The 19,312-nt window shown below is 40.0% G+C and overlaps 2 protein-coding genes across 7 annotated transcripts; one reads left to right on the forward strand and one right to left on the reverse strand.

Annotated features, from left to right (window-relative positions):
• Positions 1 to 577: 577 nt before the first annotated feature.
• Positions 578 to 18,751, reverse strand: nprl3 (NPR3-like, GATOR1 complex subunit). 6 transcript variants are annotated; one of them, XM_034540270.1, is made up of 13 exons: positions 18,314 to 18,751; positions 17,468 to 17,537; positions 14,663 to 14,795; positions 13,823 to 13,897; positions 12,769 to 12,922; positions 12,504 to 12,585; positions 12,252 to 12,389; positions 11,206 to 11,362; positions 10,603 to 10,709; positions 10,225 to 10,354; positions 9,427 to 9,616; positions 9,141 to 9,333; positions 578 to 2,402 (listed from the first exon to the last, which is right to left on the reverse strand). In XM_034540270.1, the coding sequence occupies exons 1-13, from the start codon at positions 18,507 to 18,509 to the stop codon at positions 2,270 to 2,272; spliced, it is 1,758 nt and encodes a 585-aa protein (XP_034396161.1). In that variant the 5' UTR covers positions 18,510 to 18,751; the 3' UTR covers positions 578 to 2,269. The 6 variants fall into 6 exon arrangements, with proteins under 6 accessions (XP_034396161.1, XP_034396160.1, XP_034396162.1 ...); XM_034540269.1 differs by lacking the exon at positions 578 to 2,402 and adding an exon at positions 6,749 to 8,580 and having other exon boundaries at positions 18,314 to 18,750; XM_034540271.1 differs by lacking the exon at positions 578 to 2,402 and adding an exon at positions 6,749 to 8,580 and having other exon boundaries at positions 18,693 to 18,722.
• mpg (N-methylpurine DNA glycosylase) lies at positions 6,003 to 7,913 on the forward strand. The gene is made up of 3 exons (XM_034540276.1): positions 6,003 to 6,235; positions 6,818 to 7,022; positions 7,245 to 7,913. The coding sequence occupies exons 1-3, from the start codon at positions 6,020 to 6,022 to the stop codon at positions 7,640 to 7,642; spliced, it is 819 nt and encodes a 272-aa protein (XP_034396167.1). The 5' UTR covers positions 6,003 to 6,019; the 3' UTR covers positions 7,643 to 7,913.
• Positions 18,752 to 19,312: the final 561 nt, after the last annotated feature.

A 19,312-nucleotide genomic window follows, 5' to 3' on the forward strand; every position in this document is an offset into this window, starting at 1 on the left:
TTAACTGTTGAACATCATGTAAGTAATCTATAACCTCTTAAAATCACATCTCATCAAGCCTAGTTCGTATTGTCTGAAATTAATAAATATGCACAAGTACATGTTGATTAACACATTGTATTAAGGTCAAAGGACTGTTACAAATGTATTATGTAAACCAGGTTTTCCCCCATTGTGTGTCCATTCTTAGACAAATCATGCAGTGTTGCCACATGACAAAGGGATCCCATGATATCATTGAACGCTGTGCTCCCATCACATTTCAGTGAATCAGGCCTACTTAATACGGAGCCAATGGGGAAACTGGTTGTCTATTACATACATATCACACATTTCTTTTCAATTTAATGAGCATATTAAACCACTGTCTGGGGTTTGGATCTGCTGATCTTAATATGGCTGACTGAGGCCCATTATACTAAGCTTGAACACTTTCTGTCACAGGTTTGCTGATACTGGTTGGTCTTGTTTAGTTTGTCAAGAGTTATGTACACAGCAACACAAACGTAAATAAAAACTCAAAAGCAATGGAAAAGAATGTGATTGTCAATGGCAGGATATGTTTATTTCGTAACAGGACAGAAACATTGTCTTATGGAAAAATGTACATAAATGTACACAAAAATGAGATTCACATGTGTGGCATGCAATCTCAGCAACATCAGTGTTGCTGAGATTCCTCCTCTTGGGATTCTGCAGCCGAATCTCAATTATGAATTCTCACCTAAACCCCTCGGGCATTCCTCAGGCATTTTCACAGCAATTATCTGTGTCACTGCAAATCTATACTTTAATATAAAAAACCTCACCAGTAAGATAATGTTCCTCGGTTAGTTGGTTAATATATTAATAAATGCATTTCATGCATTCAATCTTCACATTCAAATCGTTTTGCTTCATAAAAGAGAGGAAATGGAGCCCTACTGTGTCCTGCTGATCCATTTAATGAAAGGACCATTAGAGTACATTCCATCATGGTTTCAGTGAAAGCTCAGATCCACCTGGGGATATTCTCCAGGAGAGAGATTGATGTTGGGAAGCAGAAGGTTTCTGAGGTGCCGACAAGGGGCACCAAGTACACCGTTTTCCTTAGATGAGGTTTTAGGGCACAAAAGGCTCAGGTTGCTGGAAAAGCCTCCTTTGATGAAACTCACCACTGGACTTTCTGCTTTTTGAATAAAGGAAGTATAATATAATCCCAATGTTATGCTGACAGGGCAGATCGTTTGTTTGTGTTAGTAGAACACAGGGTCATAGAAGTGCCTGCCTTTTTATATTGAATAATATTCTCTGCAGATCTACTGGAAATATCAGATCAATACCGTTTTATTTTACCCAGTGGTGGATAAAGTATTCACACTCTTTATTCAAGTAAAAGTAGCAATAACACACTACAAATATTACATTCCAAGTCTTGTTTTCCAGATTTTACTTAAGTAAAAGTATTGACAGCAAAATATATTATACTATAAAATATGTTTACACTTTTACACTGTTTAAACTGGCAATGCATGATTTTATGATCTGATCCCATGTTTTGTAAGAAAACAATACAATAAATACAATAAAAGTAAAATAATTGTAGTGAAGTAAACGTAAAATTAAGTATAAATACTCTTTACTACCTGACAAACTGTACTTGAGTACATTGTTACTACCCAGCACTGTATTTTTAGTGATTGGGAAAAGAAATCTTTGAATAAGCCCGTCCTTGTTCTGCAACTTTACATGAAATATATTTGTTGGTTTAACACAATTTTTTAATATAATTCTGAAGCGATACTATACTATTAGATATACGTGTATTCAGCAGAAGTGAACATACTTTCGAACCAATAGCAGTATCCTTGCTTTAGGAAATATAATAAGTGTGGTTTAAAATGTTGTAACACCTCCTCCGCAGCTCTTCCTCAACATGAGCAGCCCTCTTTGCATGCGAGTAATATCAAGAAACATCCTATTCCTCTTTCTTTTTTCATCAAGACTGTTTAAATGTGAGGCTGAGCCAACAATACACCCTAGGCACACAGCAGACAGGTCTCACAACTGGTCTTGTTTGTGGTTCCCAGTATGAAAGGCGAGCTGTCTCTTAGCTCAAGTCTCCTTTCTTTCTTGCACCCGAGGGTCTCGTCCCTGCAAGCACGACTGAAAGGCACACTCAAAATACGCCAGACATGCTTCTAAACTAGGCAAAAGACTGTATTTCCATCGCAGGAGTTTATAGGGTTTCATCAACTCTTTTATATGTACACAGCTATGTAAGGATCCTTCAGTGGCCTGATTGATACACCATGAAGTTGTAGTAATTAATGGTGACCTGTCCCCTGGGATATGGGAGGGTTGAAGCCGGGGCGAAGGAAGCGACGCAGGAACTGTAGGAGCACTCCAGGCCCCCTGAAGCCCTATCAATCAGACACACAGATAAATGGGTTGAGTGTAAGGATAACATTTTAGCATAAGGACACTGTCAGATGCTTCCTCTTTCTTCCTTCATCAGAGTTTCTAAGTTAAGACTACAGAGAGGTTTCTGCTCGGTGACTTGGTTTACATTAAAGAAAGATTCAAAAGAAGACCAATACAGTTTACAAGCATGGGACTTTTTTTTTAAAGGATTTTGACCAAAACAAGACATGTGTGTCTATTGTGTCACTCAACAGAAAAGACATATTAATCCAGTGAAATGTTGGTAACTTAAGGTTTTGTTTGGAGCTGTACTGCTCACAAAAGCATGGGCAGTGTTGAGCTGAAGTCACTGTCTTAAAATATAGAGCACGGTTTAATTGAATGATTGCTGGCAAAGAGCAAAACACTGTAGTGCTGCTAAATACCAACCCCAGCAGAAGGAGGCTGTGGTTGTGTGGAGTAGATTTATACTCCCTTGTTTGGTGATAAGACCAGTAAGATCCTGCAGACAGCCCTTCCTCCCTCCCTGACTCAACGGTTGTTCCCTCCTCTGAGAGCCACAGGTGTGAGCTGAGACAAGGAAGCTGTTATCAGAGTAGACTGAGAAAGGTCATGGAGATTTTTAGTGCAGGCTCAATCCATAAACCAAACAGCTGGAAGGCTGAGGTTTCTGTCTTTTAATGATCTACTAAAACAGCCCTCAAACTTTCATTGACTCTCTTTTATGCTTTGAATGCGGTTTAAAAAACAACTCTGGGTTTATCCATTTTACTTTGTCAGGTTTAAAAAACATACAGTCGACACATTCATGCATGGTATTCCCAAAGCTGTGTGGTTCTGTTGTCATGCGATACCAGATGTTTCTCCATAAGCATGTTTCTGATGGGCAGGTATCTGAACTGGGTCTCTCACATGGAATAATCATCCTTTTTTCCTCCCAGTGAGAACCCGGACACCTGCGCAGCACACACCACACCTCTGCAGCAAACAAGAAAAGAGACTCATGAATCATTCATTGTCATCAATTAATAATTAATCCCATCAAACACTGAGGATGCAGATGACTACCAGGCTTGTGCCACTCATCGGCTCGGTGAGAAAAGGCCTCTTTTGTGTGAATGTTACCTGTCACAAAAATTATTGCAGTTAAAAAGGTACTAGAGAGGTTTTATGGATGCCTTTCCAGTGGCTGACATGCAGTATTTGTATGAGAAGTAGCCTCCCAAAAGCTGGTCTTTTTGTAGACGATAGAGTAGACAATAAATACAATTTGGCCATTTATGTGCCAATTATTGCATTTTGACTAAGATAACATAAACACGGCCGGACAAAATAGTGACATTATTTTGGTCAAGTTATGTGTTTGATGTAATATTTTCATTTGACCAGATTTAAAGAAAAGATAGCAATGCCAGTCTACCACTCTATTGAAACCGTACATGAAGATATATTTTTTTTCATTAAAGAAGAAAATGAAACATTTCACTGTGTACATTTAAATGTACATCAACTTGATCAGTATATTCAGAACTGCAATCAAAGTCTAATATTTGTACCCCACAAAGGATATTAAAGCTAGCTGATCGCCCCGTATTCTTCACAGGATTCTCTGAGTCATGGTGTACTACACCATGACTCAGACACCCTAGTACATGGTTTCAGTCTGCCTGCATTCTGCGTGTCCATCTGCACACACAGATGAGTCTCTGGCGTCCCTGCTCAGTGTCACTATCTGTTGGACTTGAAAGTGATCCAGAATGCAACGCTGCAGCCAAGCTGTGGCTTCTGATATTATTGGCCACAGTAGCAATGTAAGCTGCCCGGCAAAGACCACAGCATCACTGCTGACGGGCAGTGGAAACACAGTCAAAGCAAACAATGGCCTTCACTGGTCCACAGCCACGACAAAGTCAACAACTGATGACAGAAGTCTCCTACTGAACATGCTCAGCAGATTTCTGTCTAAATCATATCCTGGACCAATAAATCAATGCAAGTCATTATGTCTCCGATTAATGTTATTGCAGTATAAACTTACCCTCAGTCCAATGTTGTGCGCCTGCAATGCCACAGACACAAGCTGCACTTTCTGCGCGCACACACACACACACACACACGTACACATACACATACACACACACACACACACACACACAATCACCAGCATGCTGCACTTTCTGGCACCTCTCCAAAGAACTGACCAACTCAAGAAGAGAGGTCTCTCTGAGGGTAGATATTTTGTTGTAATATTGCTATCTGTGTTTTCTTCTTTCAACGTAATGATAATAAATAAAAGAAGAGAAGAAATAGGGATACCCTTGTTGACTACACATACAATCATACATATTGTCACATCTATAATCTACTCTGTATCCACTGTTTTCACTCTGAGGTTTGAAGGGGCTGTAACCTATTTAAAATCCCCAATGCATAGTTAAAGTAATAACAATTTTTAACAAAAGCTCACTGGCACTAATGCACATAACCCTTTCCATAGTTTGTGCCTCTTTTGCAATTATAGTATTTGACAAATCAAGTCAACATACTTCTTTCAGATACACTTATTGTAGAGGAAGTGAACAATAGTTCCAGTCACCAACCCAGCTGCAGGAGGACAGGAGAAGACTCCCAGTTAAAGCACAAAGGTTTTCCAGACCGAAGGCAAGGGATGCGTCAGACCTCATCCTGCAGCTGTAGAAAGCTCAGGAGGACCTGCAGAAGAACACTGCTATGTTGAGTGCAGCAGGCAGAAAAAACAGGCTGATGAACATCAGATCTAAGAAAAGGCCCAGAGTATAAAGAAGTGCATTGTGAATGAGTAAAGCAGAAACTGAGATCCAGTTTGTTGGGGAGCAAAGACGTGGAAGCATCACTAATCTACTCACCCATCCCCACTCTGCATTTCCCCCAACTATCTATTTGCCCAGCCATCCACTCATATCAGTCAACGCATGCATTCGTGAGCTTTCAGGTCAGCGCAGTGCTTCACAACAGCACAGCACACTTGTTCTTGATAAAGATGGAGTCCATGGCATGGCACCATGTCACACACTGTTAGTCTTCCAGAAAGCCACATGGACGCACAGTGCCTGGGGCCAATCTGGCGCCATCCACTTCCTGGGCACATGCAGGCATGAGCATACCAGCTCTATTTATAACCTCTTATATTAGAGCGGACTATTTTCAAATGAGGCTGAGAAGATAAGACAGCAGCAGGAAAAAAGGCCATGGGGGGGGGTTGTTTACCTATCCGGACATTTGGCTGTCATCTGAAGCGCAAAGAAAACCTTGGGCTGCAAAGTGACGTTTGAGGATCATATGGAAAAGACACAACTTGGGCCTTCCTCCTCACAGCCTGGTTTGACACACTTAATATGTAGACTAAATCGCGACATATTCAAGAGTGATTGCCCGGAATAGTGCGCGGCCCCTTTAAGAGATACAAAACAATCGTTACTTCCTGTATGTTAGCACGAGGGCTTTGACTTTATTCTACAATGTAACACAAATACATTATTTAGTAAATGGGTTAAAGAATATATAAAAGTGCTGCTGACATTATAAAACAGACAGTTACGGTGTCGTATGATGCTTTCTTAAGTTTCGCGGTGACGTTATGATGGCAGGGAGAAAAAGAAAGACGCCTCAAGAAGCATTAAATCCCACGGAATTAAAGGTGTCACCTGTCAAACTGAATAAGAAGTGTGACAATCCTCAAAGTCCGGAGACGGAGAGAAGCCATTATTTCATCAAGAATGACCTGCAGCACAGACTCGGAGAGGATTTTTTCAACCAGCCGTGTCTCAGTTTGGCTAAAGCATTACTCGGAAAGGTAATGCTGCCATTTCACCTTAACGTCACATTTAATTTGTAGTGATGGTTTCTGAAAGCCCTTTTCATGCTCTGAATATATATATATATATATATATATATATATATATATATATATATATATATATCTCAATGAAAAGTTTGGCACCGCTGGTTACTTTAATTCATTCAGGAGCTGTTCAGTCCTCCATTGTATCTCAGTTGACCAGCTACAACCTTACAAACCGTTCACCGGTAATGTAAGACTGCAACTAAAGATTATCGTCATCCTCAATCGATTACTTGTTTGGTCTATATAGTGTTTGCAAATAGGCCTCTTGAAATATGCCCATGACAAGCTCCAAAAGGCCAAGGTCACACATCTTCAAATGTCTGGGTTTGTAAGATCAAATACATGCAATGCACTTTCACTAAAGGCTTAAACACCAAGAAATAACATTTAAAAAGCTTGAACCAGGGATTTATGCCATTTTGTCAAAAATCTCTATAAAAATAGTGAGCCAATAATCTTCTGTTAATTTGACTAATCGATTTAATAATACAAAATAAAAAACATGATCTGTCTTGCTCATTGTCCATGCAGGTGTTGGTCCGCAGGTGTGCCGATGGGACTGAGCTGCGAGGGAGAATAGTGGAAACTGAAGCCTACCTTGGAGGGGAGGACAACGCTTCACACTCAGCAGGAGGCAAACGCACTGAAAGGAACACCGCCATGTTCATGAAGCCTGGCACAATCTACGTGTATCCGATCTATGGCATCTACCTCTGTATGAACGTGTCTAGTGAAGGTAACAGCATTGCCCACTAAAGGTGATAGCCGCCATGTCTACTGTAGCATGCAAACGGATACATTTTAGGTTCAATATGCCCAATTCCAAGTGTTTTTATTTATTTATATGACACTAAATCAATACAGTAGTGTGGTTTTTGTCATCCGTGGATAAAGGGCAAGAGGAAGGAGACAGAGTGGAGCCTTGCTGACTGATGCATATTGTGTGCTCGTTCCCCAGGGGAGGGTGCTGCCGTGCTGCTGCGCTCCCTGGAGTCCCTGCAGGGTCAGCCCCTCATGAGGCAGCTGAGGGCAGCCAGACGCAGAGAGGGAGCCCGACAACTGAAGGACAAAGAGCTTTCCAACGGGCCGTCCAAGCTGTGCCAGGCTCTAAATATACTCCGCTGTTTTGATCGCCGAGACCTCGCCTCAGACCCAGACGTGTGGCTGGAGAGGGAGCCCGACACAAATTCAGCAGAACCCCACGACATCGTATCGGCACCACGCGTTGGAATTGAATCTCATGGGGAATGGGCCATGAAGCCCTGGCGGTTCTATCTCCGTGGGCACCCCTGTGTTAGCGTCGTGAATAAAGAGGCAGAAAGACAGTCTGTAAATGTAACGAACAATGTACTGTAGGTCCCTCAGAAGTCAAGAGGGCGTAACAGGAATATCCCTGGAACTACTCTGCCATCTGTTCCCTCTGTGGACGTCTCCCATTTAGGCAGTATAAAAACTCAAGAAGAAAGTCAAGTAGAATAACCTTCTGGACTGGTTGAATGCCTACATTCCAATCTGCATCAATTATTCAATGTGTGTTCTTATTAATTTTGTAAACCGCAAACACAGAGATTAAGTCAGCTAGAATAAGACTCAAATCATCAGACTATTAAAATGAGTATTTTGTTTAGCTCTTCCGTCTTGTGTTTTTTAATAAGCAGTCATACTTGGGCATTTCTCTCCTCGCGACTCAGTGATTTCACAGATGTTTGGAAAAAGCTCTGCTCTCAAAGCAAAATAGCCTCTGATGTTTAGAGCCTTCACTTGTCTTGCTGTCTTTCTTTCTTTCCCCACCTCTGGGATTCCTGAGGAGAGGTAGCTGACGTCTGAAATGATCATTACAAAGTGTGCCCATCTGTTGCAAGATGACGTTAAACCACTGTTATACTAAATAGTTTTAATATTCAGAGTAAACGCTTTAGGTATTTCGGCTATGTACAAAATAATTTAATATTGTAAACAAATTTGACTCGTAAGAGAAAAAAATCTGCAATCAATTTCGCAATCATTGTCAATTCATTTTTAAAATAACACTGAGCAATAGCACTTTGCTGTGAGCACAGCAGGCTATTAACTGCTCTCAAACTGACATTGTTTCCAGTTGGTAAGAGCTGATACCGTCTCTGTGCCACTACTCCATGGGTGACTGAAAGATTGAAATAATGGGATCCTCGTGGTTGGTCACCACAAGGACACTGCGGAACTTGTCAAACATCGTCTTGAGCTGCGAGCGCCTCATGTTCTCATTGTACATAATCTCTTCCAGGTGGTGATGTCCCCGGAAATAGTGCAGCAGCCTGGAAGCAGTCAACATAACACGCAGAAAAATGGGTTTGAGGGCTAGACATTCATTGAATCATTATCTGTGTAAATCGACCACGAAGACAGAACCTTCGCAGCTCACATTTTTTTTCTTACTGTGCAGAATGTATCACAAAGCTCTAAATACTGGATTGTGAAGCTTCATTTACTATTTTAAACACGTGCCATAATCTTAACTCTCCAGACAATTATTTTTTTTAATTTCTTAATATTCCGTGAATTTAATTTCCAAGTCAATGCACACATATCTTCTTATTTAGACAAAGCATTAACAGGGATTCATGACATCATGAATCACTGGATCCTCACTAAGACGTGTCCCATCTGTTAAGGCGCCGTGTGAGTTCACTGCGAGTCACACTATGCGAGATGGGTCTTAGAAAATGTTGGTGGCAATCGGTCTTTGTTGGAAAGCCCAAAATCGCACAGTGTAGCGGGGCCTTTAACCTGACAGTCTAAAAATGGAGCGCAATGGTGAGCTGATAAACACTTAACATACTACCAAGAAAACGCTCTAGACTTCTGGCTTAATTACCTGGCAAACATCCGCAGATCCTCTGGATTTTGTGCAGCCGGGATGTTAAGAATAACCTGCCTCTCGTGCTCTGACAAGCTGGCAAGCAGCGTCTCTGTCATCCTCTTGTTAAGCGGAGAGTCCCCACCAGGCAGTAGCTCTGCACTGGAGTTGTCCATACTGGGACTGGTGAGCGTCATGTCATCACTGCTGGCTACACACAGGAAGCAGACAGATGATCACCGATTTATGTATTGCCATGTTATAACCTCTAAAAGATGGGCAGAGGAGCCGAGTGAGGACATACTCGGGGAGCCGAAGCTGAGAGCGCTTGGGGTGCTGAGACTGCGTCCTCCTAATCGGGCAGCCAGCGGAGGGTCTTCATCCCTCAAGCCGGGCTCATCCTCGCTGGGCGGTACCAGCAGGCAGACGTAAGTGTGCAGCTGGATCAGTAAACGGCGCTGGAGCATCCACACCACCATCTGGATCAGCTGAGCCTGGTCAGGAGCAGAGCAGCAAACTGCATCACGGCTGAGTAACATGATTACACCGATAACACATCATCACCCTAACCAGGTCACATGTTTAAAATCTGCCACAGGTACCACACAAGCTCAAAATAGAGCCAAAAGAAAGAGCACCCTGATCTTGTTCTCATGAAAAATGGAAGCTGATGTCCCTTTGGCATTTATAATTCATCGCCGATGCTCAAGCAGCTATGCCAAAACAGGACGGGTCGGAAGAGAACACCAGATGGTTCTGCTTTTACAATCCAGTGTTTAAACTTGCAGGAATAACCTGTATGTGCTCGGGATTTACCAGGAAAATATCATTTAGCTTTTGTTTGTACAAAAAAGTCTGTTTTTGTTCAAAATGCCAGTTATAATTCTTCCAACTAGAAACAATCTTTTCATAATTAAATGTATTTCCAAGTAAATTCCTCTGGTCCATTTTTAGAGGAAGACTTTTTTTTTCTGGGAAAAACAACAATGAATAGTTGTTGCTTCACATTTTTGTGATTTGATACTAATTACTTGCTGGCTTACATGTGTAGTGGAGGAGTGAGGTTATTTGCTGTGTATATGTACTTGTCCAATAGTCCTACCTCCTGTGCAGGAGCTTCCAGGGGGTTTCTGAACTCAGAGAGTGAGACAGGAAGTGAGAACTTGGCGAGCATGGAGGGCAGATCGTGACCAGGAAACTGCTGGGAAAAATGTTCTGCCAATGGTGAGTATCTATCCAGGGAGAGATGGAAGACATTATTCGACGACAGCATTTCCATTTACACAGCTTTTTAAAATAAATGTTAAAACGCTGTGTTAACTACAACTTGTAAATGGAAGGCTCTTTAAGAAAAGTGCTACCAATGTCAAAATCTGAGGTTATTTAACACTTAATACCAATAAAAGATATGTTTTTGAAACCTATGCATATGAGGACATTTCATAGCAATATTATGGTCCATCCCATTGGGAATACTCACAGGGAGATGTTGGCATGAGGAGAAAGCATGTAGACGTTGTTCTCACACAGCGGGTAGATGATGATCGCTTTGCCCCAATAAACCAAGTGAGCAGCAATTTGAAAGATCTGAGAGGGCAAAAACAATTCTAATGATACAAATGATGTGAAATAAAACTATCCAAACAACAAAATGATTTGCATTGAAAACCAACTGGAGAAGGAAGAGCTTCTTGAACTGGTGCCCTTAACATTTTCTTTTTGAAAGTACATATAATGTCCACTAGATGGCAGTGAGACACCATCGACACCTCTCTGGGTAAATAGCTCTGTCCAAGTGCTACATACAGATATTATAATCTATGTTGTACATGTACTGCATGAAGAACTTTGATGAAACTCATCACCTTTTGTGTATTTAAATAGAAAATGTTTCAAAACCACACCATACAATCGCAACCTCTGTATTTGTGAATTAGCTTAATGATTGTGTGCCGTTATAAATAAATATGTTTAATTACAAAAACATGCTTTAAATTAGAAGATAAATGCCTTTTGAGATCAGAGAATAACATCTGTGGTTGTAAAGTGCAGTGGAGATGCAGGCTCTGTAACTGTCGTCCACCTGAAGTAAGGCCAGGTCAGCATCCTGTGCGAGCTGCTGCAGGTTCTTCACCGCCGAGCAGGTTTTGATGAGGCGCACCATTGCAGGCGAGCAGTCCAGAGGAAGCTGGCTCAGCAGTGCCTTCTCACTTTCCAGGAGCAGCAGGGCATGATAGGGTCTGAAGGATCAAATGACAGAGCATGCAGCCTCTAAATCAACAAACCTCCTCCTTAGAGATCAAGCCTGCTTCCTTAACAGAAGCCAGAAGGAATCAGCTTTAGTGCCAATCTGAACAACAGCACCGTCTGTACATGCACAGAACAACAGAGAGAGCACAAACTGACCACTCTAATTCATTTAAAAATAAAAGTATCTTTCTACATTGCAGCTACAATTTCATGACTTGAATTCACGTTGCACTCATTTCAGTTTTGCAGCTTGAGAAAAGAGAAAAGGGAGCTGTATGTATGCTGAATTAACAATAGGTGGTCCATAAAAGATGTTTCATGGTTTCTTCAGACGGTTTGAATGAGGGAGTGTTGAAGGTCCCAATGTACACAGATTAAAAAGGATTATAAAAATGTGTTGCTGCTTGGCCTGTACATGCGGCTGACTAGATGTAAGTGTGTTTGAGTCATGAGTTTATCACTACACTGCTTTATGTAGAAAATACATTAACATAACTAAAATGAGTGTAAAAAGGAGACAGTCACATATTTTCTTCCATTTCCAAGGGATGTTCCATAATTGGACAGAAAAAAAGTAAACTATATTAGCAATTACTTCATGCTATAAATGTTTTATGGAGTAAATTAAAAGGTGGCAATTTATCAAAATATCTTAAATAGTACACAAGAAAAGGCTCAATCCGCAACACAACTTCCTCGATGACGCTTTGAGAAGGGGGGACATTGGGTGGAGCAATCATGTTTTTTTTTTATGATATGCCATTTTTGGTTTCACATTCCACAACGGCTGACAAGGTGAAGTCAAAAGTGTTATTTTCAACCCACATAGCACACTGTAGAAACGTTTTATTCTGTACATAAAAAAAAGTCGGCACCAACCTTATAGCCTTGAGGCTGCGCTCTAATGCCTCGGGGGGGATGTAGGTACCACCGATCCTGTGGATCTTGTGTGGTAAACAGAAGCTCACCTCGAGCCAGTTGTTAATATGTAGTCGCACCACGCCAGTTGTACAAAGGCTGCAAAAACATGAACGATAAAGTCAGCTGTGTAAACAATGTGCATCCTGCATGGTAAGAAAGAGGGAGAAATAACAAGACAAAAACAGCAATGTATAATATTTAATCACACACCTGTCATAAGCCTCCTTCAGGTCCCTGGCTAGTTTACATTTGGGAAGAATTTGTCTAAATGGGGACTGGGGGCTTCCATCCGCTTAAATCAGGAAAAAAAAACAGAACACTGTCAAATCTAAACTATTATACATCATCACAACATTAGTATACTGATACGTTACATTGCGCTATAATAAAGATGTCTTTTCATACAATTAGCTCCATGAAATTCTATAGCAGAATATTTCTGTCACTTGTAAGGTGTGATTAGTGTGTATCTCACTCTCAGTCGTGGTGGTGATCTCATCCTGGACGGCCAGCATCAGCTTGGCCTCTCTGGTCAGGTACTGGCAGCGCCGCTCCTCGTGTTGCAGGGCGATGGCGATGCGGCGTGACAAGTTGTGCATGCAGCTGATGACGGACGGGTCAGCGTTCGCCTGCAGAGGCCAAAGATGAGAGGTTTACACTTTATAAACACTGTCCTTTTCGACAGGAACATGTTTGCAGTATGTAAACAACTCTGTGATTTACAACATCATTTGGAGTTAACGTGCATGTCAAACATGAGCGGCCTGTTGACCGTCTTATGTGTATGAGTCTTTCATATTTAAATGACATTTCAGCTAAGATCTTTAAAAAGGTATTGCCTCATCTCTGTGGTATTTCTGAGATTCAGTGGTGGTGTTGTATTGCAACAAACTGAGAAGTATTTATAATATTCGGTTCTCTCTGGTATGTAAATGGAGATGGAGAAATTATGACAAATAATCAGCTTCTCTTGACATTGCTCATTTTCTTGCAGAGTAGAATTAATAACAACAAGCTAAACTAATCTGTATAAATTAACATGTAGAATAATATAAATGTATTGATATACAAATTTGAATGGTTCCAATTTTGTGCAATTAAACAACCCAATGTAATTTTTTGGGGGAAATGTCCAGTGTATAAATTCAACAGTTGCCGGGCAGATATAGTCTCCAAAGCATGACTGAGCACTTCTCGCCTCACCTCAGCTGACTGGGTGCAGTGACTCAGCATGGGTAGGAGCCAGCTGAACCCTGTTGGGCAGCATGATTAAGTACAGTGCATTGGACCCCACTCCCTCTGAGTTCCCAAGCTCTCACAGATAGGGAGCGTTCACTAGAATATTATCACTCACACACACACCTCCCCGTTCACAGCAGACACAGATTAACAGAATATAAGTGTCCCACCCACAAGCCAGTTAACTAAATTGTGCCATAAATGATGTGTCATGTTAACGTTTATGCACAACAAACAAAAAGCTAAACTTAGTATAAAATCTATATGCTTTAGATAAAGTCATTTCATACCCTTAGTGCAAGCACCACATTAAACAAGATCATCGTAGGCATTTCTCTCTTGGGGGAAGGGTCCATTTTAGCAACCTGCCCAGATAGAAAAACTTTGTTTCATAAAAAGCATCAAATATGTGTTCACAAAAACTTAAAAAATGTACAGCATGTTGATTTATATATGATACATCAATAACTAATTTGACACACAGTAGAAACTTTACCAGCACAATGTTCAACATAAATAATAAATAACATGTTTTTAACCTGAAATGTTTTGTTTTTGTTGAGACAGAGACGTATTAATTGGGCTCTCTGGTATTTTGTAAGTTATGTTATTTACACAGAAGAACCTTATAATATAATATGTTATTGGATTGAATGCTTTTTACATGTTTCTTTGCCTATATCTCGGGCTCTGCGATATATTGATAATGTGGGCAGTGAACTATAAGACAAACAAACCGTCAGAAGGGGGCATTGCTGAGGTCTAAGTGTAAAGCTTCCATACATTTAGAGGGTCATGGGTAAATAAGAAATGGTCTCACAGACAGGCTCATCAAAGTCAATATTACAATAAAGATATTCCTTTAAAATTGATGTCATCACAGGTGTTGAATAGAGTTTATAACAACAATTACAATACTAAGTAAAACCTTTAAAAGTAGTGATTCTACAGACAGCATGTCACGTGTTTTGTTTTGTTTCGCTCCTAAACTGTGCATTCACAATCAACCTATCGTCCATGTGACGTGATTTCTTTGACAGTAACTCTCCGGAGGAAAATTGCACATCTTGTTTTACACTTTAAATTCACGACTTTACATGTCTTTTGTGGGACCCCCTTGTGTTCCTTACCTGAATGATGGGAGGGTGCTGGAGGAGAGTAGGATGACCCACAAATCGAACATTGTCTATCTTCAGTTCAAACTTTTTCCCACACATGTCAGATTTGGTGGCCAGAATGGTGGCGAGGATGATGTCAGAGAACCTTAAAGAAGGGAAGACATCCTCAATAAGAACAATGAGCAGGGTGTGACGAGGGGAAGGGGTTACAGCACCGCAACAGCTGGGACAAGTAAGAAAGTTTAAATTAGCTGTTTGTCTACATTGTTCACATTGCTGTCTATCCAAGATGCATCTGCCTGTAATGTAATTCAACAATGACAGCATACATTTTATAAAACGTGTGTGGCTACTGGAGAGGAGAAAAGAGGAAGAGGACTCCTTGCAGAAACAGTGAAGTCGCTGTATGAATGAAGAATGTGAAAGACACATGCTGGTTTGACTTAAGTAACTCATGCTGCAATCAAAGGGATACAAATCAAGGCGTTAACTTTCAGAAACAAATTAAACAACCTATAAACTTACCGTACAGCACAATTTAAGAATAATGTGTTGTATTTGCTTTATTGTAGTTTGCATTTGATTTATATTTTGTTTTGTAATGCTGAGTCCACATGTTTTAGGTAATATAATCAATGTGAATTAATTATTAATTATTGTTTTAAACGGTTTGATTTTATTTATTTTCTCAAAAAGGCATACAGTACAGACGAAAGAAAAACTGCAGTCCTGAATTGACCAAAGCACGGATTCACTGGATCTGCTACTGATAAAGGATTTCACTGAGATTAGGGTTGGGGATCCATAAAGGACACAAAATAAGGAAAGAAGGGGATTAAAAAAAAGACAGGGGTAATCTAAGTGAAGGAAAGGTGGTTTAGAATGATTTGGTCTTACCCTGCTACCAACTGTTCGTCAGTTAGTGGAGATTGTTCTCTGAAATGGGAATTGGGCCATAAAAAAGAAGAAAAAAAGCAAACAAAAGGGAAAATGCAACACACAGTTGGGCTGAATGCATAAAATGGACATCAACACAACCCCAACAAACATACTGTGACGTGAAAATGCTGGTCTGCAGGTTGATCCAAACTAATTACCTGTTTACCCTGTCTGCTCATGTTATTAATGTTGAAAAAGCTAATATAGATATGTGATCTTAAACTCAAAATGGTAGTATCATTACTTAAAAAAGATACCGTAAAACTAGTTTGTGCAGTCAAAGCCAGCCACTTAAACACTGCAAACCACTTTATACAATTTGTTATGAAGTCCATGGCCTCAAACTGTCACTGCTGCCCGGTTCTTAACCAGGACAAAAATGACTTGCCATATAACACATGTCTTAATATATACTATACTTAACCCTGGCTCAAAGTTTCAGCTGGAATTTATTTTAAATTATTATTTAGATATTATCTGTTGTGCCCCTTCTCAGTTCTATATTGCAGTTTATCCTCTCGAAAAGGTCATTTAAGGTCATTTCTGAGTATAAAGCTGTAAAACTCTTGTGAAGCCTTGTGTAGCAGAGACAGAAGCAAAAAAAAAGAAAAAAAGAATGTCAGCAAAAAAAGAAAAAAAAGTTTCACGTGCCAGTTTTGTCTCATTACGCCAAGTGAGCGGAATTGATAAAACATATTTTAAATTATCTGCTTCTTACAGCCCTGTGACCAAAGTCATTTCAGCCAACCAACGACAGACCAGCATGACCGTCCATAAAGTGGAAGCAAAAAATAATAAAACACTCTGTGTTGTAATACTTTAATGTAATGTGGCCTTTAAACCAGATAACAACCACACTTAAGCCCTTTTTACGATTTTATCTAGACAACATGAGTCTCATATTACAATATTTATATATTACCCAGCCTTGCTGTTCCTCATGAATAGCACAGAGAAAAAACTCTCTTCATCTGCATTTGTATTTATTTTTATCTGAAACTTACACAACTAGTGTTCAACACATTGCAGGAAATATGTTTTCTGTCTATTTGTGGCTTTGAAATAGATTTTCTTCCATGTGAAATGTTTTTATTTTTTTAGTAGTTATACTCATTTTCATGTGGCTCACCACCAGCACCGTTTATACCTTCAAAACAACAAAATACATCTTGGTTTAATGTACTTTAAAGACTTCACATATGGTGTAGTGATAGTGGAACTGAACATTACTCAACTTATTTTCATATCTACTGCACCCGTGTACATCAGTTTCCATCTTTCTTCTTTTACTCAGTGGATATACAAGGCATCCTAATTTCTTTAATTTCATAGCTTTTGTAAAACCATGACATTATGCAGCACTGCCACTATCCTATTTTTGTATACAGGACCAACTCCTGTTTGTAATCTTACCAGTTTCTATGATTGAGCTTCTTCTCTCAACATTAATGTTTATCTTAATACAATCTGATGTGGTTTATCAATACATTCTATGAACTTGTTTAGTCATCTGAAGTAGATTTTTATAAGCTTGTTTATTTATTACCAGTTCAGATAAGCAAGCATATTCAAACAGCAGCTGACGCTATAACATTTCAAGTGACATTTTGACACATGGTGAGGTTATAGCTTTACAGCTATACCGTACAGCAATTATTTAAATGATTAACATTGTTCAATAATGCTCCACAACATGAGTTAAATGAAACATGGTCCAGTTGCTCAATTCCTCTTGAAAAAAAATAATTAAGATCCAATGCAAAAGGCAAGAAAAACCATATGAGCATCTCATAGGGATCTTAGAAGGGGCTTTGTCCACCTACAGTAAATCTCCAGATTTTGAATTTATGATATATTAAATAAAGACCCAAAAAATACCTTGAATCGCCATCCTGATCTTCTAGAGCATCTCCGGTTGGGTTCATAGCATATGGACTTCGTTGTTTTGCTTGTGGACAGAAACAATAGCATTAGTTAGTTCACATGATTATTTACGCCAATGTTTTGACAATAACAACCTCAAATGTGGAAGATAACTTTTGTTAGGTGTTATGTAAACGTATGAAGCCAAAGTGGTTGCTCTTTGGCAAAGCAGTTTTCCAGTGTTTGGCACGCAATCTTTAACCTTTTTTAAATTTATTTTTTAACGTAACAGGCGTCCAAGTTTCTCTATGTTGCCAAGAAAACTTATAAGTAAGATATATTTAATATGTTGGTAGTTTATGTTTAGCTAATTGATCATTATTTTTAAGCATGTGGACAAAATAACAAGGACACGAAAAAGGACACACAATATGAAGCAACAGTGCCAAATCACAGTGAACGGTAAGCTCAAACAACCACAACCACATAATGCAAAAACAGGAAACCTGTTTTTTTTCAGAAAGGGGAACAGTGGAACCAAGTAGGCCTCGTCAACCCATCCTGAAAGAAACATAATGTTTGCTTTTTACCTAAAATGTTAGCCCTTCAGTCACAATCTGAATATTGCAAGCATTATAGAGGTGACAGATATTGCTGGGCTCTTGTGTTATATTGGGGCAATGTGGGGAGTGTTTGAAACTGTTGCCCGGTCTCTGCAAATGAGCAAGTATGTGAAAGTGAGATCTTGAAGGCACAGAGTTTTATTCCCTGAATAAACAGTCATTCAATTTAGCGTTACGGGGTTTGAACTGTGATTCACTGGCTAGTCCTTACTTAGCCAACAGGCGTGACTACTCCTACCTGTAAGAGATGACGGACATTCAGCCACTCTTTGGAAAGGGTATCGAAAGAGTAGTTTGTTTCCTCGGCTGCCAGAGCTAACCAGTATGACGCTAATAGGGCTGGTTTTGTCGCCAGCTTTGTACACGCTGTTTTGTGACTGACTGTACATGGATCTTCGGTCATCCGGTAGCACGGCTAACGGGTTGAACATCATGTTAACATTATAGCTAACTGCCCGTTAGCTGCGACGCAATAAAGTCGGTCGGCAGCTGCCCTTCGACCAAACGGTGACCGTTAGCATGTAGCCGGAGTATTAATGTGTGTCAGTCATGAACACCGACCGTGAAGAAGTTACTGTCTAACTAGAAATAACTCGGAGGCCTGACTGAAGTCCTACCGCGCATCCACATCTCACTGCGGCAGTTGTTTTGTGTCACTTTCAAATGTGTTCGGCTGAAACAGAGACGACTCGAGGATCCCCCTCATTCAACAATGGCCAGTGGTTTCCTCCATTCATCTTGTGGTTTTAATGACGTTGTGTTGAATGATGGTCTGTCATACACAACAATACTAACATTTTTGTTTTTTTTAAAGCAAGTGTTGCCTACATGATGACATACAGTCACACAAAGCACCATGTAGGCTACCAATAGGCCTAAAGCAATATATCCAGGGTCAAAGCATGCTGTAATATGATTTTAGGACTTGACTATATCTGACAATAGTTCCAAGGTTGTTATTGTTGTATTCAAGGTTTGCTGCCTGTGTATTTGGCAGTTTTGGCATAAAAAATACCCTTCATGATTAAGGTTTCTGATCAATATTTCCAATGTTGCATCATATCCTCTAGTCTAGATGGCGTAATAAAATCTGTCATTGGACTATCATATTTAATTTACTCTGACCGACATATCTAAGGCATGTCTTCTATAATGTTGAAACACCTTAAATTCTTCTGCCTCTCGGGTACGTTTGGGGCTTTAAAATCAAATCATGCAATGCTGTCTTTCCAAGATT

This window comes from Cyclopterus lumpus, chromosome 8 (genome assembly GCF_009769545.1).
Source record: "Cyclopterus lumpus isolate fCycLum1 chromosome 8, fCycLum1.pri, whole genome shotgun sequence".
Taxonomy (NCBI): Eukaryota; Metazoa; Chordata; class Actinopteri; order Perciformes; family Cyclopteridae; genus Cyclopterus; species Cyclopterus lumpus.